The sequence below is a fragment of the Taudactylus pleione genome, unplaced genomic scaffold (genome assembly GCF_031769625.1).
Source record: "Taudactylus pleione unplaced genomic scaffold, aTauple2 ptg000114l, whole genome shotgun sequence".
NCBI lineage: Eukaryota > Metazoa > Chordata > Amphibia > Anura > Myobatrachidae > Taudactylus > Taudactylus pleione.
The window spans coordinates 395,490-422,251 of NW_028284516.1; the positions used below are offsets into that span (position 1 = coordinate 395,490).

At 43.4% G+C, this 26,762-nt stretch overlaps 1 protein-coding gene across 1 annotated transcript in view; it reads right to left on the minus strand.

Annotated features, from left to right (window-relative positions):
* Nucleotides 1-26,762, minus strand: part of LOC148524892 (neural-cadherin-like) — a 148,145-nt gene that overhangs the window by 96,959 nt on the left and 24,424 nt on the right. The window contains exons 5-8 of the mRNA XM_088471349.1: nucleotides 23,768-23,879; nucleotides 15,867-16,116; nucleotides 1,347-1,489; nucleotides 1,087-1,259 (exon numbers count right to left, since the gene is read on the minus strand). Coding sequence (XP_088327475.1) covers nucleotides 1,087-1,259; nucleotides 1,347-1,489; nucleotides 15,867-16,116; nucleotides 23,768-23,879 — 678 coding nt within the window. The remainder of the gene's footprint in view (nucleotides 1-1,086; nucleotides 1,260-1,346; nucleotides 1,490-15,866; nucleotides 16,117-23,767; nucleotides 23,880-26,762) is intronic.

Below are 26,762 nucleotides of genomic sequence, written 5' to 3' on the forward strand. Positions count from 1 at the left end.
GGGGCAAAGGTCGACACTGATGTAGGTCGTCAGGTACAAATGGTCGACACAAAAATTGATTTATTTTTTTTTAGGGTTATGCACTTACCGGAGGGTTATGCTCTAGGAGGGACGGTTAGGGTTAGGCACTTGCCCCAATGGTTAAGGTTCGGCACTAGGAGGGACGGTTAGGATTAGGCACCAAGGGGAGTGTTAGGGTGAAGATTAGTGTATAAAAAAAAAAAAAGTTGCCCATTTACATGTCAATCTTTGGTATCTGTCAACCAACACCCATGTCGACGATTTGTGTCAACCTTTTGCTCCTGTCAACCTATTGACTGTCGACCATCTGGTGTCGACTTATTGTTTGTCAATCCTTTTACTGTCGATGTGTTATTCCACACCCGCTGGGTGCGTCTTTCGAACCATCAAAACTTGCACCAGCCACATGCTATGTGCAAGTTCTCCGTCATAGTATAGCCTCCAATGTGGGCGATAAAGCGTCTGACTTAGCAACCACTTCAGCAACACACCCTTTATACTCCCATAACACGCCCATAGGGCAAACCATTCTCGGGAGTCTGAATAGCCACCTCCCATCCTATTGCAACTGTGCCTCTCTCCGTACACACAGTGGGATGCTGTGCAACTTTTTAGGACTTTGGGGTCTATTTATCAAGCAGTGAAACGTGTGGAGAAGTTGCCCATAGCAACCAATCAGCTTTGAAGTAGCATTTATCAAGTACAGTCTTTAAAATCATAGGTAGGAGCTGAGTGGTTGCTATGGGCAACTTCTCCACTAGTTCACTTCTCCACACTTTTCACTGCTTGATAAATAGACCCCTTAGATACATGAGCAGTAGCAAAAAAACGCTCAACTCTGCGAACATCGGCACTGCGAGCGAATCACAATCTGGCGCATTGAATCTTATGCAAAATGTGTCTCAAAGTGAAAACAATACATTACTGGAGATTGGCTCGGGGTCGCTATACAAAATGGAAGCCCCCATTTAAGCATGGGGACGATATTAAACATCACATCATAATAAGTGTAATGTAACTAGTGACGTTTCTCCATGAAGCCACCAATCCAGCTCCCTTACTCACATCACTGAAGACGGGCTTGTTATTATTGACGTCATTTATTCCCACAATCACTTGAGTAAAGTTGCTTAAAGGCGAAGGTCCGTCCGAGGCGTTATCATCCAATGCGGAGATATTTAATACATACCGAGCCTTCGTCAACCTTGGTAGAGGTGTTCTGCGAAGTTTTAAGATACCTAGACATTATATTAAAGAAAAGTTTGGTAAATATATGCATGGTACAATAATGGTTAGAAGCTGTATTTATTTGTCCTGTTCTTTACCTTTCTGGCTGTCCAGCTCAAAATTCCCCTCTTCATTCCCTTCCACAATAAGGTATGACACCCCATCTCCATCAGGATCCCTGGCATGGACTATCGCCACCAAGGTGTTTGGTCCAGCATCTTCTGACAGGAAAGTGTTATACCTACAAATGATTTATTATTTATTACCAGTTATTATATAGCGCACACATATTCCACAATCCCCACAAAGGACCGCTCTGACGGTAAGAGTGTCCCTTTGCAGTGAAGGGGCTTCTGGGTCTATCACCCATAAGCCCCTCCGGCATCCTTCTGCGCGTGGGGGGTGCTGGGAGGGATCTGATTGGACCCCTCTCACAGCACTCTGCGGAGAGAAGCTTCTATGGGTAACGCCATCAGGAAGATGACATTACCCACCGCAGCCAAGTCTTGGTGCATATGAGAATTGCAGTCAAACCTGCATTTTTGGGGTTTTACCGCATTTCTCGGCTTGCTGCATTCCGCCATTTGTGAGCTAAACACTTATTACTTTAGGGCCCAAATGTAATAGACCACGATTTGCGGGCACCACGGCTATTCCGGCGAGATAACGGCTAGTTTTAAAGCAGCAATTTGTTTTCAGCTAAAGCCAGGGTGGTTTGCCTTAAAACTAATTGCCACTTTAAATCTAGCGACTATCTCTCCAGAATCGCGCTGGTGCCTGCAAATAGTGGGCTGTTATATTTGGACCTCTTTAGATGTCTTTCCAGGGACACTACTATTAATACTTGCTATTCATATAGCTGGGTGTTATCAAGCAAAAGATACCAAAAGTCTGTAGCTTCACTGTAAGTAATGTGTGTTTGTGTGGTACAGAATTTAGACTGTAAGCTCCACCGAGGCAGGGAGTGATTTGACTGCTTAAACATTCTTACTAGAGCCTGCATAATACTGTATGTTGTGAATAAAGATGGATAATAATAATAATAATTAATGCCCATTTTCACATTTATGTAAATCTTTGTTTTCAACATTCATGAAATCATTTATTCTGATTCAAACTGTGGTACCAAGTTCCCCCCCTTCCTTTATTACATTACATACCTGTGTGCCCAAATTATACAAACATCCCCCATGTCTGTGTACAGCAGAGGTGCAGGAAGATCATTTATTAATGCTGCAGATAATATAGCTATATTATTAGGATGTCATGTTTCTACTGCTGAACACTATCCGCAAATATCTTGTGTTTTGTTCTGTGAATAAGGGACATTTATATTAATATTTGCGAACTGCGCCCGAAATAAAGATTTTTTTATCTCGCAATTCAATTTGTTCATTTTTAACTATTGCTTATTAGCACAGCATGAAAACCCTGAGCAGTGATAAAACACGTGATTGCCAGAGAGCAGAATCAGTGGTTTCTGTATGATGCCATTTATGAATCACTACAACATGAACCCTGTAACAGCCCTAGCAGAGAGGTGACAAGACAGGGATAAGGTAAGGAGCGGTAGGCTGAAACACAGTGGAGAGATCCAGGTTGGGATTACATACTGTAAGTAGGAGAGGATAAGTACTGACTAAAGCACAGGTTTAAGGAGATGTCATAGGAAAGGTAACCCCAACGCATTCTAGCTAGCCCCCCTTATTACATTATTACCCATATTATCTGTTGCTACAGTTTATATTATGAGTCCCTACTCTATGTTAGGTAGTGGTTATCCATCATGGGGCCGTATTCAATTTGTCCAGATCCGCGGTAATTTACCACCGATGACGTCATTATCGCCTGTTTTAGTTTTACCCCGTACTCAATGTGAAACACTTTTCGCCTAGGGGGAAAGTCAATGTAATGTAATAGGCGGTAAAGTATCGCCTATGAATGGGAGGCGGTAAAAAGAGCAGAATTGGGGTTTCGGGGTGCAATCTTTCGGGAACCCCCGTGCAGCCTTCAGACAGTCCCCCAAAGGTAATGTGTCAAAAAAAATGTAAAAATAGTTAAGGACACCCCAAAAAATGACTTTGAAAAAGAGGGCGAAAAATAAATAAATTGGGGTACAAACTTAAAAACTAGCAAACTTGACTCTGGGGGGGGGGGGTCCCCAAGTATGCCCCAAGTGTTTTTTTGATTGCAGGTGTTTGCGGCAGGTGGATTTTTCCCAATTTTTTTTAAGTCACTATAGCAAGTTTAAAATATGCTGAACCCCATTTTCAAGTACCCCAAATTTGATGGGCATAGTTGTTTTGCCCTAAAAAAACTTCTAGATGCTCTTCTGCATCACTTTATTCAAAGACGCATTTATGCACCTGCCGCGGCTATTAGAAACCCCTACTTAAAAATGGGGGTACCCTTTGACATCCCCTATGTCTACACATCTTTAGGGGGGTCCCTAGAATATTTCCTGAAAATTCCCGTTTTGTTTAACCTGTAAAAAAATAGGGTAAAAATGTACAAAAAAAATGACATAAGGTCCCTCCCCAAAAGCCAAACCAGCCCCAGGCTTGCCAGCCAGTGGTGGTTTCTAAAAATATGGGGAAAAAAATGTGTAGGGTTCCACCGTATTTTAGAAACCAACCCAAGGCTGCAAGGACCAGTTCTGGTTTTAAATACAGGTGGAAAAAAAACGTGGGGATCCCCCTTTAAGACCAGCACCAGACCCAACCAACTGGGGTCTAATGTCACAGCCCGGAGACCCAATCACCGGGGCTCCAGGTCCAAAGCATTAGCACCCCAAATCGGTCAGCGCAAGCCGGTGATCTCGGGGACCCCCCAAAGAAGGGTCCCCCCCCTCAGGAGCACCACAGGCTTACGCTGAAGCCCGGGGCTCTTCCCCATACCCCTGGTTCGGTGGGTATGGAGGTAATGAATAAAGCAACACAACAGCTATCAGTATGTGTGTTGCCACACATACTGATAGCTCCCGAATGCCAGTTGATGGGACTGAACGGGGCTTTGCAGTCCCATCAGCCAATCAGCGGCCACACTAACTGTAGAGCGCCCGCTGATTGGCTCCGGCTACTGACAGTTCCCACGTGGTGTGACTCGCCCATATGGGAACTGTCAGTAGCCGGAGCAAATCAGCGGCCGCTCTACAGTTAGCGCGACCGCTGATTGGCTAAGCTGGTATTCGGGAGCTATCAGAATGTGTGGCAACACACATACTGATAGCTGTTGCGTTGTTCGTGTAAACTCGTTTTTTTGTTTTGCCAAGTTCAAGGATTACTGCGGAAACCAGCGGTATATAGGTGAGTATGAATTTTATTTGCAAAGCCATTCATTAAGGATATTCTACTGGACAAGGGGACAGACACATCTGGTATAGGTAAGTATGTGTGAATGGGTAGGTGTGTGTAATAAAGTTATACTGTCACGGTGTGTGTGTTTTGTCTTTTTTTAACTATTTATTTTATAGTGAAGTTACAGGTGCCACATGTTTGTCCAAAATGGCAGGCATGCTGGCACTTGTAGTTCCACTGTAAAACACAATAGTTTTACATTATTTGGCCCCCAAATTACCCCCATACCCACCGAACCAGGGGTATGGGGAAGAGCCCCGGGCTTCAGCGTAAGCCTGTGGTGCTCGGTAGGGGGGGGACCTTTCTTTGGGGGGTCCCCGACTCCCCCGAGATCACCGGCTTGTGCTGACCGATTTGGGGTGCTAATGCATCAGACCCCAGTCGGTTGGGTCTGGTGCTGGTCTTAAATATAGGGGGATCCCCACGTTTTTTTTTTACCCCTATATTTAAAACCAGAACTGGTCCCTGCAGCCTTTGGTTGCTTTCTAAAATACGGTGGAACCCTACAAATGTTTTGTTCCCCATATTTTTAGAAACCACCACTGGCTGGTTTGGCATTTTGGGGGGGGGGGCCCTATGTCATTTTTTTTTATTTTTTACTTCTATTTTTTACAGGTACAACTCAAGGTGAATTTTCGCCAAATATTCCAGGGAACCCCCTAAACATGTGTAGACATGGGGGATCACTATGGGTACCCCCATTTTTAACTCCTGAAGGAAGTCGGGGTTTCAAATAGCTGTGGCAGGTGCATTTTTGCATAATTTAAAAAAAATTCGTTTTGGGACTTAAAAATATGCTAGTACCCATTTTCATGTACTCCAAATTTGATGGGATCAATTTTAAAAACGAAAAAAATAAGCTAAGTGCTCTTCTGCATCACTTTTTCAAAGTCGGGAAAAAAAACACCAGCCGCGGCTGTTTAAAAACCCGACTTTCTCTTGCAGCCAGAAACGGGGGTAACCATAGTGATCCCCCATGTCTGGACATCTTTAGGGGGGTCCTAGGATTATTTCCTGAATATTCCCGTTTTTTTTAACGCCGATCCAAGTATCGCATGGTCCCGTTTTCGCCTACTTTCAAATTGAATATGGGTATAGGCGGGCACGTGCTCGATACTTTAACGCCTACAAAACAGGCGAAGTCAGCGTTAAGTCCGGGCCGCGTTAAATTATCGCGGCATGGCTCAAATTGAATACGGGCCTTAGAATGGAACATGGAGATTTCGTTCATAGTTAAAAAATCTCTCTGGGAAGAGGGTGATGCAGCCGATATCCAGATAGAAGATCGACAGTCAATAGATCGACACTAGGTTGTCGACATTAAATAGGTCGTCAGGTTCAAAAGGTTGACTGGCAAATGGTCAACAGGTTCAAATGGTTGACACAAAAATTGTCAACACATGTTTTTGCATGATTTTTTTCAACATTTTTAAGGTTAGGATGAGGGTGAGGGTTTAAACACTTGGGGAAGGGTTAGGGTTAGGCTGCCTGAGGGTATGGCTAGGGTTAGGCACTAGGGGAAGGGTTAGGCCAGGGTTAGGTTTAGGCACTATAGGGAGGGTTAGGCACAAGGAAAGGGAGCGGTGGTTAGGGTAGGCTGCCTGAGGGTATGCTTAAGGTTAGGCACTAGGGGAAGGGTTAGGCCAGGGTTAGGTTTAGGCACCCTAGGGAGGGTTAGGAACAAGGAAAGGGAGCGGCGGTTAGGGTAGGCTGCCTGAGGGTATGGTTAGGCACTATAGGGAGGGTTAGGAGTAGGCTGCTTGAGGTTATGGTTAGTGTTAGGCACTAGGGGAAGAGTTAGGCCAGGGTTAGGTTTAGGCACTATGGCGAGGGTTAGGCACAAGGAAAGGGAGCGGCGGTTAGTGTTAGGCTGTCTGAGGGTATGGTTAGGGTTAGGCACTATAGGGAGTATTAGTGTTAGGCTGCCTGCGGTATGGTTAGTGTTAGGCACTATAGGGAGGGTTAGGATTAGGTACAAGGAAAGGGAGGGGCGGTTAGGGTTAAATTAAACAAATAATAAAAATGTGTCGACCATTTGACCTTTTAACACTGTCGACCGTCTGCACTGTCAACCATTTGTCCCTGTCAACCTTTTGACAATGTCGACCTATTGCACGTCGACCATATTGTGTTAACCTACTGACTGTTATTATGCCACACCTGGCAGTGTCCCAACGAGTGGGGGATATCTACATGACTGTGATTACAGATATATGGTTTATGTCTGAGTGTAAGGCATTTACAGTGTCAGGACCCCTCAGTTATATCTGTTATTGTAATGAATACAGTCAGGTGCATAAATATTGGGACATTGACAGAATTTTCATATTTTGGCCTCTATTCACCACCACAATGGCTTTGAAATGAAACAAACAAGATGTGCTTTAACTGCAGACTTTCAGATTTAATTTGAGGGTAATTACATCCAAATCAGGTGAACGGTGTAGGAATTACAACGGTTTCTATATGTGCCTCCCACTTTTTAAGGGGCCAAAAGTAATGGGACTATCAACTCAAAAGCTATTTCATGGACAGGTGTGGGCTATTCCCTCGTTATTTCATTAGCAATTAAGCAGGTAAAAGGTCTGGAGTTGATTCTAGGTGTGACATTTGCATTTGGAATCAATTGCTGTCGACTCTCAATATGAAATCCTAAGAGCTGTCACTATCAGTGAAGCAAGCCATCATTAGGCTGAAAAATCAAAACAAACCCATCAGAGAGATAGCAAAAACATTAGGTGTGGCCAAATCAACTGTTTGGAACATTCTTAAAAAGAAAGCGCGCAGCGGAGAGCTCATCAACACCAAAAGACCCGGAAGACCACGGAAAACAACTGTGGTGGATGACAGAAGAATTATTTCTCTGGTGAAGAAAAACCCTTCACAACAGTTGGCCAAATCAAGAACACTCTCCAGGAGGTAGGTGTATATGTGTCAAAGTCAACAATCAAGAGAAGACAAGAGTGAATATAGAGTATTCACCACAAGATGTAAACCATTGGTGAGCCACAAAAACAGGAAGACCAGATTATAGTTTGCCAAACAACATCTAAAAGAGCCATTATAGTTCTGGAACAACATCCTATGGACAGATGAGACAAAGATCAACTTGTACCAGAGTTATGGGAAGAGAAGAGTATGGAGAAGGAAAGGAACTGCTCATGATCCAAAACATACCACCTCATCAGTGAAGCATGGAGGTGGTAGTGTCATGGCGTGGGCATGTATGGCTGCCAATGGAACTGGTTCCCTTGTATTTATTGATGATGTGACTGCTGACAAAAGCAGCAGAATGAATTCTGAAGTGTTTCGGGCAATATTATATGCTCATATTCAGTCAAATGCTTCAGAACTCATTGGACGGCGCTTCACAGTGCAGATGGACAATGACCCAAAGCATACTGCAAAAGCAACCAAAGAGTTTTTTAAGGCTAAAAAGTGGAATGTTATGCAATGGCCAAGTCAATCCCCTGACCTGAATCCGATTGAGCATGCATTTCACTTGATGAAGACAAAACTGAAGGGAAAATGCCCCAAGAACATGCAGGAACTGAAGACCTTTGCAGTACAGAAGATCGACAGTCAATAGATCGACACTAGGTTGTCGACATTAAATAGGTCGTCAGGTTCAAAAGGTTGACTGGCAAATGGTCAACAGGTTCAAATGGTTGACACAAAAATTGTCAACACATGTTTTTGCATGATTTTTTTCAACATTTTTAAGGTTAGGATGAGGGTGAGGGTTTAAACACTTGGGGAAGGGTTAGGGTTAGGCTGCCTGAGGGTATGGCTAGGGTTAGGCACTAGGGGAAGGGTTAGGCCAGGGTTAGGTTTAGGCACTATAGGGAGGGTTAGGCACAAGGAAAGGGAGCGGTGGTTAGGGTAGGCTGCCTGAGGGTATGCTTAAGGTTAGGCACTAGGGGAAGGGTTAGGCCAGGGTTAGGTTTAGGCACCCTAGGGAGGGTTAGGAACAAGGAAAGGGAGCGGCGGTTAGGGTAGGCTGCCTGAGGGTATGGTTAGGCACTATAGGGAGGGTTAGGAGTAGGCTGCTTGAGGTTATGGTTAGTGTTAGGCACTAGGGGAAGAGTTAGGCCAGGGTTAGGTTTAGGCACTATGGCGAGGGTTAGGCACAAGGAAAGGGAGCGGCGGTTAGTGTTAGGCTGCCTGAGGGTATGGTTAGGGTTAGGCACTATAGGGAGTATTAGTGTTAGGCTGCCTGCGGTATGGTTAGTGTTAGGCACTATAGGGAGGGTTAGGATTAGGTACAAGGAAAGGGAGGGGCGGTTAGGGTTAAATTAAACAAATAATAAAAATGTGTCGACCATTTGACCTTTTAACACTGTCGACCGTCTGCACTGTCAACCATTTGTCCCTGTCAACCTTTTGACAATGTCGACCTATTGCACGTCGACCATATTGTGTTAACCTACTGACTGTTATTATGCCACACCTGGCAGTGTCCCAACGAGTGGGGGATATCTACATGACTGTGATTACAGATATATGGTTTATGTCTGAGTGTAAGGCATTTACAGTGTCAGGACCCCTCAGTTATATCTGTTATTGTAATGAATACAGTCAGGTGCATAAATATTGGGACATTGACAGAATTTTCATATTTTGGCCTCTATTCACCACCACAATGGCTTTGAAATGAAACAAACAAGATGTGCTTTAACTGCAGACTTTCAGATTTAATTTGAGGGTAATTACATCCAAATCAGGTGAACGGTGTAGGAATTACAACGGTTTCTATATGTGCCTCCCACTTTTTAAGGGGCCAAAAGTAATGGGACTATCAACTCAAAAGCTATTTCATGGACAGGTGTGGGCTATTCCCTCGTTATTTCATTAGCAATTAAGCAGGTAAAAGGTCTGGAGTTGATTCTAGGTGTGACATTTGCATTTGGAATCAATTGCTGTCGACTCTCAATATGAAATCCTAAGAGCTGTCACTATCAGTGAAGCAAGCCATCATTAGGCTGAAAAATCAAAACAAACCCATCAGAGAGATAGCAAAAACATTAGGTGTGGCCAAATCAACTGTTTGGAACATTCTTAAAAAGAAAGCGCGCAGCGGAGAGCTCATCAACACCAAAAGACCCGGAAGACCACGGAAAACAACTGTGGTGGATGACAGAAGAATTATTTCTCTGGTGAAGAAAAACCCTTCACAACAGTTGGCCAAATCAAGAACACTCTCCAGGAGGTAGGTGTATATGTGTCAAAGTCAACAATCAAGAGAAGACTTCACAAGAGTGAATATAGAGTATTCACCACAAGATGTAAACCATTGGTGAGCCACAAAAACAGGAAGACCAGATTATAGTTTGCCAAACAACATCTAAAAGAGCCATTATAGTTCTGGAACAACATCCTATGGACAGATGAGACAAAGATCAACTTGTACCAGAGTTATGGGAAGAGAAGAGTATGGAGAAGGAAAGGAACTGCTCATGATCCAAAACATACCACCTCATCAGTGAAGCATGGAGGTGGTAGTGTCATGGCGTGGGCATGTATGGCTGCCAATGGAACTGGTTCCCTTGTATTTATTGATGATGTGACTGCTGACAAAAGCAGCAGAATGAATTCTGAAGTGTTTCGGGCAATATTATATGCTCATATTCAGTCAAATGCTTCAGAACTCATTGGACGGCGCTTCACAGTGCAGATGGACAATGACCCAAAGCATACTGCAAAAGCAACCAAAGAGTTTTTTAAGGCTAAAAAGTGGAATGTTATGCAATGGCCAAGTCAATCCCCTGACCTGAATCCGATTGAGCATGCATTTCACTTGATGAAGACAAAACTGAAGGGAAAATGCCCCAAGAACATGCAGGAACTGAAGACCTTTGCAGTACAGAAGATCGACAGTCAATAGATCGACACTAGGTTGTCGACATTAAATAGGTCGTCAGGTTCAAAAGGTTGACTGGCAAATGGTCAACAGGTTCAAATGGTTGACACAAAAATTGTCAACACATGTTTTTGCATGATTTTTTTCAACATTTTTAAGGTTAGGATGAGGGTGAGGGTTTAAACACTTGGGGAAGGGTTAGGGTTAGGCTGCCTGAGGGTATGGCTAGGGTTAGGCACTAGGGGAAGGGTTAGGCCAGGGTTAGGTTTAGGCACTATAGGGAGGGTTAGGCACAAGGAAAGGGAGCGGTGGTTAGGGTAGGCTGCCTGAGGGTATGCTTAAGGTTAGGCACTAGGGGAAGGGTTAGGCCAGGGTTAGGTTTAGGCACCCTAGGGAGGGTTAGGAACAAGGAAAGGGAGCGGCGGTTAGGGTAGGCTGCCTGAGGGTATGGTTAGGCACTATAGGGAGGGTTAGGAGTAGGCTGCTTGAGGTTATGGTTAGTGTTAGGCACTAGGGGAAGAGTTAGGCCAGGGTTAGGTTTAGGCACTATGGCGAGGGTTAGGCACAAGGAAAGGGAGCGGCGGTTAGTGTTAGGCTGCCTGAGGGTATGGTTAGGGTTAGGCACTATAGGGAGTATTAGTGTTAGGCTGCCTGCGGTATGGTTAGTGTTAGGCACTATAGGGAGGGTTAGGATTAGGTACAAGGAAAGGGAGGGGCGGTTAGGGTTAAATTAAACAAATAATAAAAATGTGTCGACCATTTGACCTTTTAACACTGTCGACCGTCTGCACTGTCAACCATTTGTCCCTGTCAACCTTTTGACAATGTCGACCTATTGCACGTCGACCATATTGTGTTAACCTACTGACTGTTATTATGCCACACCTGATATAGCCAGTGTCCCAACGAGTGGGGGATATCTACATGACTGTGATTACAGATATATGGTTTATGTCTGAGTGTAAGGCATTTACAGTGTCAGGACCCCTCAGTTATATCTGTTATTGTAATGAATACAGTCAGGTGCATAAATATTGGGACATTGACAGCATTTTCATATTTTGGCCTCTATTCACCACCACAATGGCTTTGAAATGAAACAAACAAGATGTGCTTTAACTGCAGACTTTCAGATTTAATTTGAGGGTAATTACATCCAAATCAGGTGAACGGTGTAGGAATTACAACGGTTTCTATATGTGCCTCCCACTTTTTAAGGGGCCAAAAGTAATGGGACTATCAACTCAAAAGCTATTTCATGGACAGGTGTGGGCTATTCCCTCGTTATTTCATTAGCAATTAAGCAGGTAAAAGGTCTGGAGTTGATTCTAGGTGTGACATTTGCATTTGGAATCAATTGCTGTCGACTCTCAATATGAAATCCTAAGAGCTGTCACTATCAGTGAAGCAAGCCATCATTAGGCTGAAAAATCAAAACAAACCCATCAGAGAGATAGCAAAAACATTAGGTGTGGCCAAATCAACTGTTTGGAACATTCTTAAAAAGAAAGAACGCAGCGGAGAGCTCATCAACACCAAAAGACCCGGAAGACCACGGAAAACAACTGTGGTGGATGACAGAAGAATTATTTCTCTGGTGAAGAAAAACCCTTCACAACAGTTGGCCAAATCAAGAACACTCTCCAGGAGGTAGGTGTATATGTGTCAAAGTCAACAATCAAGAGAAGACAAGAGTGAATATAGAGTATTCACCACAAGATGTAAACCATTGGTGAGCCACAAAAACAGGAAGACCAGATTATAGTTTGCCAAACAACATCTAAAAGAGCCATTATAGTTCTGGAACAACATCCTATGGACAGATGAGACAAAGATCAACTTGTACCAGAGTTATGGGAAGAGAAGAGTATGGAGAAGGAAAGGAACTGCTCATGATCCAAAACATACCACCTCATCAGTGAAGCATGGAGGTGGTAGTGTCATGGCGTGGGCATGTATGGCTGCCAATGGAACTGGTTCCCTTGTATTTATTGATGATGTGACTGCTGACAAAAGCAGCAGAATGAATTCTGAAGTGTTTCGGGCAATATTATATGCTCATATTCAGTCAAATGCTTCAGAACTCATTGGACGGCGCTTCACAGTGCAGATGGACAATGACCCAAAGCATACTGCAAAAGCAACCAAAGAGTTTTTTAAGGCTAAAAAGTGGAATGTTATGCAATGGCCAAGTCAATCCCCTGACCTGAATCCGATTGAGCATGCATTTCACTTGATGAAGACAAAACTGAAGGGAAAATGCCCCAAGAACATGCAGGAACTGAAGACCTTTGCAGTACAGAAGATCGACAGTCAATAGATCGACACTAGGTTGTCGACATTAAATAGGTCGTCAGGTTCAAAAGGTTGACTGGCAAATGGTCAACAGGTTCAAATGGTTGACACAAAAATTGTCAACACATGTTTTTGCATGATTTTTTTCAACATTTTTAAGGTTAGGATGAGGGTGAGGGTTTAAACACTTGGGGAAGGGTTAGGGTTAGGCTGCCTGAGGGTATGGCTAGGGTTAGGCACTAGGGGAAGGGTTAGGCCAGGGTTAGGTTTAGGCACTATAGGGAGGGTTAGGCACAAGGAAAGGGAGCGGTGGTTAGGGTAGGCTGCCTGAGGGTATGCTTAAGGTTAGGCACTAGGGGAAGGGTTAGGCCAGGGTTAGGTTTAGGCACCCTAGGGAGGGTTAGGAACAAGGAAAGGGAGCGGCGGTTAGGGTAGGCTGCCTGAGGGTATGGTTAGGCACTATAGGGAGGGTTAGGAGTAGGCTGCTTGAGGTTATGGTTAGTGTTAGGCACTAGGGGAAGAGTTAGGCCAGGGTTAGGTTTAGGCACTATGGCGAGGGTTAGGCACAAGGAAAGGGAGCGGCGGTTAGTGTTAGGCTGCCTGAGGGTATGGTTAGGGTTAGGCACTATAGGGAGTATTAGTGTTAGGCTGCCTGCGGTATGGTTAGTGTTAGGCACTATAGGGAGGGTTAGGATTAGGTACAAGGAAAGGGAGGGGCGGTTAGGGTTAAATTAAACAAATAATAAAAATGTGTCGACCATTTGACCTTTTAACACTGTCGACCGTCTGCACTGTCAACCATTTGTCCCTGTCAACCTTTTGACAATGTCGACCTATTGCACGTCGACCATATTGTGTTAACCTACTGACTGTTATTATGCCACACCTGATATAGCCAGTGTCCCAACGAGTGGGGGATATCTACATGACTGTGATTACAGATATATGGTTTATGTCTGAGTGTAAGGCATTTACAGTGTCAGGACCCCTCAGTTATATCTGTTATTGTAATGAATACAGTCAGGTGCATAAATATTGGGACATTGACAGCATTTTCATATTTTGGCCTCTATTCACCACCACAATGGCTTTGAAATGAAACAAACAAGATGTGCTTTAACTGCAGACTTTCAGATTTAATTTGAGGGTAATTACATCCAAATCAGGTGAACGGTGTAGGAATTACAACGGTTTCTATATGTGCCTCCCACTTTTTAAGGGGCCAAAAGTAATGGGACTATCAACTCAAAAGCTATTTCATGGACAGGTGTGGGCTATTCCCTCGTTATTTCATTAGCAATTAAGCAGGTAAAAGGTCTGGAGTTGATTCTAGGTGTGACATTTGCATTTGGAATCAATTGCTGTCGACTCTCAATATGAAATCCTAAGAGCTGTCACTATCAGTGAAGCAAGCCATCATTAGGCTGAAAAATCAAAACAAACCCATCAGAGAGATAGCAAAAACATTAGGTGTGGCCAAATCAACTGTTTGGAACATTCTTAAATAGAAAGAACGCAGCGGAGAGCTCATCAACACCAAAAGACCCGGAAGACCACGGAAAACAACTGTGGTGGATGACAGAAGAATTATTTCTCTGGTGAAGAAAAACCCTTCACAACAGTTGGCCAAATCAAGAACACTCTCCAGGAGGTAGGTGTATATGTGTCAAAGTCAACAATCAAGAGAAGACTTCACAAGAGTGAATATAGAGTATTCACCACAAGATGTAAACCATTGGTGAGCCACAAAAACAGGAAGACCAGATTATAGTTTGCCAAACAACATCTAAAAGAGCCATTATAGTTCTGGAACAACATCCTATGGACAGATGAGACAAAGATCAACTTGTACCAGAGTTATGGGAAGAGAAGAGTATGGAGAAGGAAAGGAACTGCTCATGATCCAAAACATACCACCTCATCAGTGAAGCATGGAGGTGGTAGTGTCATGGCGTGGGCATGTATGGCTGCCAATGGAACTGGTTCCCTTGTATTTATTGATGATGTGACTGCTGACAAAAGCAGCAGAATGAATTCTGAAGTGTTTCGGGCAATATTATATGCTCATATTCAGTCAAATGCTTCAGAACTCATTGGACGGCGCTTCACAGTGCAGATGGACAATGACCCAAAGCATACTGCAAAAGCAACCAAAGAGTTTTTTAAGGCTAAAAAGTGGAATGTTATGCAATGGCCAAGTCAATCCCCTGACCTGAATCCGATTGAGCATGCATTTCACTTGATGAAGACAAAACTGAAGGGAAAATGCCCCAAGAACATGCAGGAACTGAAGACCTTTGCAGTACAGGCCTGGCAGAGCATCACCAGGGATGAAACCCAGCGCCTGGTGATGTCTATGCGTTCCAGACTTCAGGCTGTAATTGCCTGCAAAGGATTTGTAACAAAGTATTAAAAAGTGAAAGTTAGATTTAGGATTGTTTAGTTTGTCCCATTACTTTTGGCCCCTTAAAAAGTGGGAGACACATATAGAATCTGAAAGTCTGCAGTTAAAGCACATCTTGTGTGTTTCATTTCAAAGCCATTGTGGTGGTGAATAGAGGCCAAAATATGAAAATTCTGTCAATGTCCCAATATTTATGCACCTGACTGTATATTAACATTATGTTTTCCTATTTGTATCTAAATAATGTCCAATTATAGTAATATATAACTGATACGGCTGATTCAGAATTGTACACTGATAGCATCACTGCTGCACTTCCTGACGGCATCACAGATCAGAGTGATGCATCCAAAGACGCAGCATCTGATCACCATCGTGACCACCAGACGCGGCATCGCCATCTGGGTGAGCCTAAGGCTACTCGGAATGGCTGTCACAGCTCTGTAGCTGAGGTCAGTAACTCTGCGTCACAAGACAACGCCCCCAGTTTTCGGCAACTTTGGCCATTGCTGTCCCCAAAACCACTGCAGCGTGAAAATCATGCACCGGCTTAGGGGCACTGTGACCGTAGTCACAGAAAGAGACCTGCACATGCGTAGTGCAGATCCTGCGAGTGCACAGATCTCTAACAATCGGAGTTGTATGCAAACCGTAGGTGAATTTACCCTATTTATAGTTTTGGAAGTTTTATTAAAGTCCTTACACAGTTTGGGAGAAAACAGGAGCTTCGTCATTGATATTGGCCATGTGCAGTCGCACAGACGCGGTTCCTGTCCGAGGGAAGTTTCCTTTATCCACAGCTACTACCACAAATTCATACATGTGATTGGCTCGCTCATAATCTAATCGCTGGCTGGAATGGATGACTCCTTGTGATGTGATGGAGAAATCCGAGCTCTGCGTGAAGTAGGAAATCTCTGCGTTGTTTCCGGAGTCACAGTCCTGTGCTGTAACTAATATACAATATATAGTGACTACAAAGAGGTATAGACATACACAGAAATGTGCAGTAACCCATAGCGACCAATCATATATTGGCTTTCAATCTGTGGCTTGCACAAGACTAAAGCTAGTTTCTGATAGGTTGCTTTGGATGATTGTAAATTTTCACCTTAGAAAATATATAAAGAATGAAGAACCATTACACTAAAACATTGCAATTTTTTTTTTAAATCGTTTATTAGTTTTATAGGACTAGATATATAAAACAGTATTACATCTCGATGGACAATAGAATATAGAGATAAACAATTGGTCTCTAATACGTAACAATTGTGCATATCAAAAAATATAATAGACAACAGAAAGAAAAGATCTTCCATGTTATAATAATTGAAGACAACATCCTCATAAATTGCAATGAAACTATAATATAATAACCGTGATATAGTAAAAGAAAAAGGTAAAGAGATGAAGCAGAAAAAAAGGGAGAATATGGGGAAGGTTGAAAATATATAAGTATAGATATAAGTATAAATATAAGCGAGCCGGGGGGACAAAATAATACCGAAAAAAGAAAAGAAAGGAAAAAAAAAAAAAAAATGAGACCGGGTCAAAAGTATGAATCATACTTCACGTGAGGCCAGGAAGGGTAACCGCTTGGAGGGAGTACCAGGAGGACCAAATAGAGTGAAACCTCTCCACTGAGTTATGCAAAAGACTGGTAGTGTACTCCATTTTAGATATAAACCAAATCCTATTCAAAAGTTCTTGACGAGTTGGAGTATCAGGATTTTTCCAGTTACGTGCTATCTGATATTTGGCCGCACATGAGATGTGATCAATTTGTTCGAATTTTTAGAAACCTGGTCTACTGGAGCACACAGTAACAGGTTGGCAGGTGATAGAGAGAAAGGCACATTAACTACTGATGATATAAGGGTACGGACCATGTTCCAGAATGGAGTAATTTTTGGACATGTCCACCAAGTATGATAAAATGTGCCAATGTGGCCGCATTGTCTCCAACATAGGTCAGAAGTGTTAGGAAACATTTGATGAAGGCGCTCAGGGACTAGATACCATCTGGTAAAAACTTTATATGAGTTTTCTTTGATAGCTACACTAAGAGAGCATTTGGAGATAGCGAGACAAATTATTTCCCAAGTATCGTCTCCCAGTGGTTGTCCCAGGTCTGCTTCCCATGCGAGTTCATGTATAGAAAGTGAGGGGGACTCCAATACCAAAACAGAATGACAGAGAAAGGATATAGTGCCCCTATCAGTGGGTCGGTATATACACAGTTTTTCTATTGGGGACGGTGTGCGAGACTGGGGGGTAGAAAGTGTTGACATAGCAAAGTGTCGGTGTTGTAGATATTGGTAGTGAGAGGAGTCAGGGATGTTGTATGTCTGCTGAAAATCACCAAAGTTTTGTGGAGCAAATTGTCCTATAATATGGCGGATGCGTGTGATACCTGCTGCAGACCAGATAGATGCCACAGCAGTTGAGAGCCCTGGTGTAAATGAAGGATTGTGCCACAGGGGGGTCTGAAGAGAGGGGTACTTGGAAAGAGCAAATTTTTTATTAAGAGTGTCCCATGTAGAGAGTGTTAAAGCTACTGCCGGGGTTGAAAGTACGGACCTAGGTCGGTGTTTACGTGGTAACCAGGGTAAGTATGAAATTGATTCCACCCCCACCAGAGCTCCCTCTAGATCTACCCATCGTTTAGTGAAAATAGGGGCATGCCAAGCCACCATTTGGCTCAAACGAGAGGCATTATAGTACCGTAGGAGCATCGGTAATCCTAGTCCCCCATTCGATGATCGTCTAGCCAAGACTTCCCTTCTTATTCAAGGCTTTTTATAATTCCAGACAAAATTACAATATAAAGATTGAAGCTGATAAAGAACTCTGGTCGGTACTGCTACCGGGAGCGTCTGAAACAAATACAACTTAGGTAAAACGTTCATTTTAATAGCGTTTATACGGCCAATCCATGATATAAAGTAGGTCTTCCACTGTAGCAAGTCATGTTCAATAGACCTAAACAGTGGAGGATAGTTAGCCTGATACAAACGATCATATGTCTTGGTAATATTAACCCCAAGATATGACAAGGAGTCTTTTCTCCAATTGAATTCAAAATTCAGCTGCAGCAGTTGCTTCAGATCTCTCGGGAGATGAAGAGGAAGAGCTTCCGATTTGCTATTGTTAATTTTGTAGCCTGATAAATCTCCATAGATAGATAGTTCATGAAACAAATTTGGTAATGAGATAAGTGGTTTAGTCAAGGTAAGAAGGATATCGTCCGCAAATAATGAGAGAGTATATTGAGAGGTCCCAACAGTCACACCAGTAATATCGGGATTTATACGTATCCTTCTAGCAAGTGGTTCTATGATCAGTGCAAAAATAAGAGGCGACAATGGGCACCCTTGCCGCGTTCCATTGGTTATGGTGAATGGGTCTGAAAGCAGTCCCCCAGCTAGAACAGAAGCAGTAGGGTTATAATATAGGGCTTTAATGGCTTGTAAGAATTTACCTCTAAAACCAAAGGCGGAGAGTGTGTGCATCATAAATGGCCAAGCAACCCTATCAAAGGCTTTCTCCGCGTCCAGGGCAAGCACAAGAGAGGGAAGTTGGTGTGCATTAATATAGTGAATAATATCCACAGTTCGTCTGGTATTGTCAAGTGCTTGCCTGGACGGGACAAAGCCCACCTGATCAGGGTGAATAAGGTCAGGTAATATGGGGTTAAGCCTAGTTGCTAGTATTTTTGCAAAAATTTTTAAGTCGGCGTTAAGTAGTGATATGGGTCGGTAATTAGAAGCAATGAGAGGATCCTTATTTGGTTTGGGGATAACTGTGATGGTAGCTTTAGTAGTAGATGGGTGAAAGGTTTCACCGTCTAAAATTTTATTAAACATCTTAGTCATGTGTGGAACTAAGGAATCTTGAAATGTTATATAATAGGATATGGGATAGCTATCAGGGCCAGGTGCCTTTGAAGGGTTTTGGGTTTTAAGAGCAAGGCGTGTTTCTTCCTCGGTAATAGGAAGTCCCAGCCTTTCTGCCATTTGTGCATCAATACTAGTTAGACCACAGGAGGAAAGGTAATCAATAGTTCGTGAATTAATGCTAGGATTCGCATTGGTTGCATCTGCAAGATTATATAATTGATCATAGTATGTCTGAAAGATGCCATTTATGGTAGCTGGGTTATATTGAGGGACGTCATTCCTATCTTGTATGGCCTGTATGGCTGTTCTAGCCTTCCGGGATTTTAATCTATTGGCCAATAATGTGTCTGCTTTATTACTTTTTTCGTAAAAGCGTTGATTGAGCCAGCGGAGAGATTGTTCGTTTTTTTCAGATAAAATGGCATTAAGGTCATTTCTGGCAGATATGAGTTTTTTTATAGATATGGGGGGATGGGTTTTGTTTGTGGGAGGTTTCTAATTGTTTGACTTCATCAGTCAGAAGAGGCAGTTTAAGTTTACGCTCCTTATTCCTAAAAGAGGCATAGCTAATAATGTGTCCACGGATTACGGATTTGTGGGCCTCCCAAACCAAGGGTGAGCAAGGGGATTCCGCCAAATTAGTAGAGAAATAGTCAGCTAATGCGGATCTGATCCTAGTCTGAAATTGTGGGATCTTCAGGAGGGTTTCATTTAATCGCCAAGATGGTCTGGATGCAGGCGTATCAAGAAGATCATAAGAGGTTGTGAGGATAGAATGGTCCGACCATGAATTAGGTGTTATAGTTGAGTCTAGGAGATGTTTGGAAGCTTGAGTACAACAGAGAAATAAATCGATCCTAGAATATGTATGATGGGGGGAAGAGAAAAAGGTATAGTCTCGAGAAGATGGATTGAGTGCCCGCCAAGCGTCAAAGAGCCCTGAGTTCTGAATATGCTTATTAAGGGATTTAGCGAGCCGATTTACATGGGTACTATTTGAAAAATGTGATTTATCTAGGTCTGGATTAAGAACAGTATTGAAGTCTCCACCCACTATGAGATATCCCGCTCTACGTTTATTTAAGACCGAAAAAAAGGAGTTAAAAAACGAGATGTGACCCGTGTTGGGAGCATAAACATTAGCTATTGTCACCTCTAAGTGCCCCAGTTTTCCAGTTAGAATAATGAATCTACCATCCGAGTCTGTGAAAACAGAGTGTTGAGTGAAAGGAAGTTTATTATTAATTAGAATGGCAACACCATTATGTTTGCTTGAGCTTGAAGAATATAACACAGTGGAGAAGTTCTTAGATTGAAGAGTTGGATGGCAGGGAGCGCGGAAATGGGTTTCTTGTAGTAGTACTATTCCGGCTTTAAGGCCACGAACAGTGCGGAAAAGCAATGAGCGTTTTTGAGGGGAATTAAGACCCTTAACATTCATAGAAACGACAGTGAAGGGCATCTTGACAAATTCAATGAACCAAATAAAAAGGGAATAAGATAAAAATAAACAGTAAACGAGGAAGAAGAGGAAAAAGAAAAGAAAGGAAAGAAGAAAACAAATAAAAAAACAAAACAAAAAAAAAAACAAACTCTAAAATCCCGACTCGCTCAAGAGGAGAAGAAAAAGAGAGAGAAAAGAAAAAAGAGAAAAAGAAGAAAGAAAAAAGGGAAGGAAAGATCAGGAAAAGGGAAAATATGAATGGAGTCTGAATGCGGAATCCACGAAACCAGCGTAGGTTAACACATACAGAGATTAGGACTAAAGAGTCCAATGAGATAAACAGGACTTTGTCTGCTTAACCTCTGGGAAAATAGAAAATAGTATTTATAGTTAAACGAGAAAAGTAGTAAAAAAAAGGAAAAATATATAGGTAAGTTGTTGTGTATCAAATATATCCAAGATACAGCTTAAAAAAAAAAAAAACAACAGAAAAAGAAAAAAAAAATACAATTCAGAACTAGATAGAGTAAAATAGGTCTCAAATCCTCTGGGTGTGTGCTAACATTTTAAACATTGCAAGGCCTATAATAGTAGAAAAATACACATTTTAAGAATAAAAATAATGCTAGTTGAAATGAATTTATCAACACATGACATAGCACAGTACTTGCAATTAGTGATATTGAATAAACCTAATAAATGAAACATAAAATGGAGATAAGCAAGTGGTGTATTACCTAAGGATAGGTATTAATTTGTATTCCAAGTTTACATCCCACTTGTCAGATTACAAACATGAAACAATGAAATATATAAATTCCACGAGTGATGTCAACATTAAACATATATAGGAAAAATATGACAAATATACAATTTCTGTAGTAGTACAATACTATGAATAAAACCTGTGAGGAATAATCAATAACAGGTGGTATTGTATTTTCATTAGTAAAAGTAACAAGGCCCTTGGGGTGGGTAGAAGGACTCTATCAATAAAGAGTGGGTAGATTCAAGGGTTATCTCTAGAGGAGTGGGCAGGGGGACCTGATTCTTCTAAGTGTGTCAGGAGGTCTCTCCCCTCTCTAGGGTCCCGTATAACGATAGTTTTGCCATGAAGATCAACTATAAGCTTGGATGGAAACCCCCCATCTGTAACGTATTCCACGATCGCGTAGGGCCTCTGTCAAATCCCGAAGTTCTCTTCGTTTAATAATCGTCGTGGGAGCTAGGTCCTGATAAAATTGAAGCTTAGTGTTTTCGTAAAGAATATGAGGCTTGCCCCGGGTCGGAGCTAGGACTGCCTCTCTGTCTTTGAAGCTAAGGAATCTCATGATGACATCTCTGGGGGGATCACCATCCCGAGGTTTAGGCCGAAGAGCCCGATGTGCCCGTTCCAATGGCAGTTGACGAGACCCCATGTCAGGGAGAAGAAAGGAAAACAGTCTGTGTAAATAGGGTTCTAAAGAGTCCGGTGTAATGGATTCAGGAACATTGCGAATTCGAAGGTTATTTCTTCTCTCTCGATTTTCGAGATCTTCATTTTTCGTGCGGAGATCAGAGAGTTCCTGAGCGATATGATCTAGATCTCTATGGGTATCCGTCTGAGCTTTGTGGAGAATGTCCTGACGGGATTCCAGTTTAGTTGTCCTAGAGGCTAGGGAGGAGATATCGGACCTGATAGATGTGACAACTTTGTCGAGTTTAGTCTCCAGGGATTCCTTAAAGTCAGTAATCAATGACCGCAGGGCTAGTATGTCTTCCTTAGTGGAAGGGGCAGGAAAGGAAGGGCCGTCCTCGTCTGAGGGTGGTAGTGACGGAGAGGGGGGATTTTGAGATTGAGACATTTTGTCGTTTCTTGAGAAATGTTGAGCAATGTCACCACCCACTGATTTCTTGGTTCTTGCGTTGGTTTTACTCATGGTTGAAAGAAAGAATCACCAATGGTATAAGATAAACAAGAAAGTAAGATAAAATAAAGGGGCCAGTTAATTGACTCCCAGAGGGTTAAAGGCCAGGTAACTAGGGGGCCATTAAGTAGGCGGTAAAATATCAAAGAAATACAATTATATGAGGATTGGCCGTGGTATCGGAAGGACAGCCAATATTAGCTTACCAGTAAGATGAGTGATTATGGTTTCTTAAGGAAAGAATGATCGCTAAAGCAATACACTTTAATATAGAGAACTATGTCAAGCAACCACTAGAGGGAGCCAAAGCTCAGAAAGTAAAAGTAATTACTTTCAACACTATAAACCACCTGATATAAAATATTGTAATAAGGGGAATAAAATGCAAATATTGCTTGTTTAATATGTTGATCAGGCTTATCAGATAGGAGTGTTAGGTAATAGGGTTCAAATGTGTTAGCAAGCAGTATTGGTGTAGATACCATACATTGTTATTATGAGGCAGATAATGAGAGAAAAAAGAAAAATAAATAAATAAATGCTGAATGAAGCAGTGTCCCGAAGTGCTCACCACTGCCAGCCAGGGAGAAGAGGAGGAACTCAGCAGGCTGCAGAGAGTGTACTCCAAGCAGAGGCCCCTGGGAGTGGACCAGCCGACCGCCCAGATGCCGCTGGTAGTAGGGAAGCTGCTGGAGCAATGGCCGCCTCAGGAGTAGCAGCCGGAGGTCTCACCTCACCAGGAGAGATGATCGTTGGGCAGCAGGAGCAGGCAATCAGGTAAGGCCGGCGGGAGAGAGCAGCTGCACATGCACCCGCGGGGCGGAGAAACGTCCCGATTCAGAGACGCCTCCGTCGGCTTGCGGGCCTAAATCGAGTCCCCGGCTCGGGTGGGACGGGAAGGCAGCAATCCGCGGGGATACCTAGTACCCCCCGATTCCGTGGCACAACCGCCAGACGTGATGCCGGTAAGTTGGGATGAGGAGCTTTGTACAGGTGGGCTGTATTAGCGGCAGGTATCGCTAAAATAGGGGGTTTTTAGCGGGAGCTCCGGCCCAGCACGTCTGCCTCACTTGCTTGTCAAGCCACGCCCCCCAAAACATTGCTAATTTAAAGAACCAACCTGTGTTTTGTAGATGTTTTCTTGCTTAAAACAAAATGACGCAATCCCCCATTTCCCATTTTTCCCTTAAAATTATTTTGACACAAATGCGGGCAATAAAACTAATAAAATGGATTGTAATTTGTAAGCCCTACATTTCAGAGAACGCAATCACTTTGAGACTCAGGACTTGGTGAATACAATAAGGATAAGAGGAGCAAATCTATACACAGAAAAGACAACACTTCCTACCTTGTAACATGGATGTGCCCACAGGTATATTCTCTAGAATATTGTCTTGGGTGTATATAGACCTTAGGAACTCAGGAGAGCAGTCATTATCGTCAGTAATGTGAATCATGACCTGAGATATATAAAAAAAAATAAAAAATATGTCATTATGGGGGAGATCGATCACATAGAGTGGTAAAAGTTGGTAAAGTTGCCCAAAGTAAACAATCAGCTTCTAAATGTAATTTTATAGACTGTAGATAAGTAGCCCCCTTATCCTCCGGGCCCTTTTGCCGGGTACTCACTAGACGATATGTCGTCTGACCCGGCGGATTGGATGACATATCGGGCACATTGGCCAGTGTGTACACGCTATGTCGCTGACGATGCACGCTCCCATGCTGCATGGCCTCTGCTGTTGCGCCATCACTCCCGTGAGTACACACTTGCCGATGCCGGCACCCTGTTGGGTCCCCTCGTTAACGAGGTTGGTAAACACTAGACATTAAAAATGAGAATGAGCGCTATATGGATAAATTAGGCATAATAAACGTGTAACATAAAATAATCATAAATGATATTGATGTTTATAGTCTTTTGACTAATGTGGGAGGAAAGTCAGGACCCGGTCCGGGTGATGGTCCGCCTATGCCCGTACTACCTGTCCCTACCTTACCGCCGATCTTCTTAGGGGTTACCTCCGTCGGGGACTTCCCTTTGCTTCTTTGGCGGGGACTTGTTGCGGACAGTCAGCTGTGCCGCGGCGCTGGTTGATAACGTCTAGCGCCCGGCGCCGGATGTAATACTCGAGTCCTGTTAGGCGTTTGTCAGAATTGAATGTACTGCTTCCTCTTTCCTCCTTGCTTCTACGCGTTTCAGACCATCTAGGTCCTTTCTCAAGAATGGGAGAGACCTCTCCCACAGCTCTTTAAATAGGTAAAACTTTGTTGGTAATTAGTTTAAAAACCGGATGTGCCTCAGGTTTTGGCGTCAAGCACATGTTCCTGGGCCAAATAAACAAAAAATAAAAAAGTTTTTTTAAATTTTTTTTTTTTTTAAATTGTTTAGAAATGTTAAAACCGTTTATTATGCTTAAATTAAATGTGACTGTATGTGTTATAAAAAGGATTTGAGTTCTATATCTATGTTTAAACCATTCGGTTCCAATGTGTTTAAAAGACAGATCCATTTTGTTTCTGTTCTCTTCAAGAGGTTTACCACATCTTCTCCTCTCCAATGGGGTAATATCTTCTGTATTCCCATAAATTTTAGCCCTTTGGGGTCTTTGTTGTGATGGTTGAGAAAGTGGGCCGATAGACTGTGGGTGGTAAGGCCCCTTCTTATATTGTAGATATGTTCTGATATCCTTATTTTCAGTTTACGTTTTGTTTCTCCTACGTACTGGATCCCACAGGGACATTGGAGTAAATATGTAACTCCTTCACTCTCGCATGATATCATTTCTTTTATTTTGTACTCTTTTTTGGTAATTGAGGATGTAAATATTGATATATACTATCAATAATACTGAGCTGCTTTTACACCACAAGCGCATTGCACTCATCCATTATTAAACACTAGACATTGTCTAGTGCAGCGGTTTTCAAACGCTGCCGCGGTGGCAGCCAGAGCCACCGGGCACATTATACAGTACCATGGCACGGGCTGCCGCTGAGCTCCTCTGGGAGGCTCAGGCGCGCCCGAGCTGTCACCTGCCTAGTCGCGGCAGCGTGACATCACAGGTCAGGCACGCCTCATTGGCCGCCAGCTCCGCCAAGTGCCCGCCTGCCTGAACGCTTGCCCGCTGCTGACAGCTCTGCGGTATGTGTGGGACAAGTTTGTTGGTTTTTTTGATCAATGTGCATGATCTTTCTGTGTGGGGGCCAGCCAAGGTTGTTTTTTCTGTGGGGAGCAATGTAATGGTTTTTGTTTATTCTGTGGAGGCCACTGTAGTGTGTTTTATTCCTGTGGGGGCCAAAGGTGTGGGAGCCAATATGTATGTTTTTTCACAGGTCGCGCACGCCGGACCGCCGGATGGTATGCCTTGGCAATTTTAAAATCTTGCATAGTGCGCCTCGAGTTGAAAAAGTCTGAAAAACACTGGTCTAGTCTGTATCGGCCTTTAGTGTCCAGGGGACCGCAGGAGCTATACCCACCCAAAATGGTGATTAACTGGACCACAACGAGATGGCTGCTGCTTAGCTACTAGATGGCCATCAGCTCCGTCTCCAGTGTTCCTAATATGGCAGAGAGAGAACAAATCCAGGAGGCTGACCGGTCAGCTGCAGTCAGACCTGTCTGGGCGTGTGGCTGCCAGAGCACTACTGCTAAGGAGCTGAGAGACAGGGCAGTTGATCCCTGTAGCAGCTGGAGAGCGGGCTGGAGTAAGGAACGATTCAGACACACTCGCTACGAAGCGCTCGCACGCAGGCTGCCGGTGTTTGTGTTGTGCGCATGCATACACATCGCAGTGCACGTGCGCGAACCAGTCCGAGCAATCGGGAATCGTACGCTCACTGCACATAGATTGCTCAGCCGAGTGAGTGACAGGAGAAGCCATTTGTGGGAGGTGATGGGTTGGTCTTTGAAAACGGGGGAGTGGAGGTGCGAACGCAGGCGTGGCGGCTCACCGCCGTTTCAGAGGCGTGCATAATTAAGACACAGTGTCATAGTACATGTCACCTGGCTGGATTGTACACTGAAGTGCTCGCAGTGCTTGTGGTAGGGTATGGTCAACCACAAGCGCTGCGTTCGCTTCCGATGGTTGCATACACATTCTGGAGATGACGTGCGCAAGTGGAGGTCTTAAGACAGGCTGGTTGGCGTCTGCATACACAGAGCGATCGCACGCCAAGACATAGTTGGCGTGCTAATGCCTTGCCGTGCGATCGCCTGCATTGCTGTTAGTTAGCCGGATTTGCATACGCATCGAGCGAGCGTACGCATCTAGCGAGCGGGTCTGAATCGAGCCCAGAATGCGCACTGGAGGTGCAGAGAGCAGTGTGGAGCTCAGGCT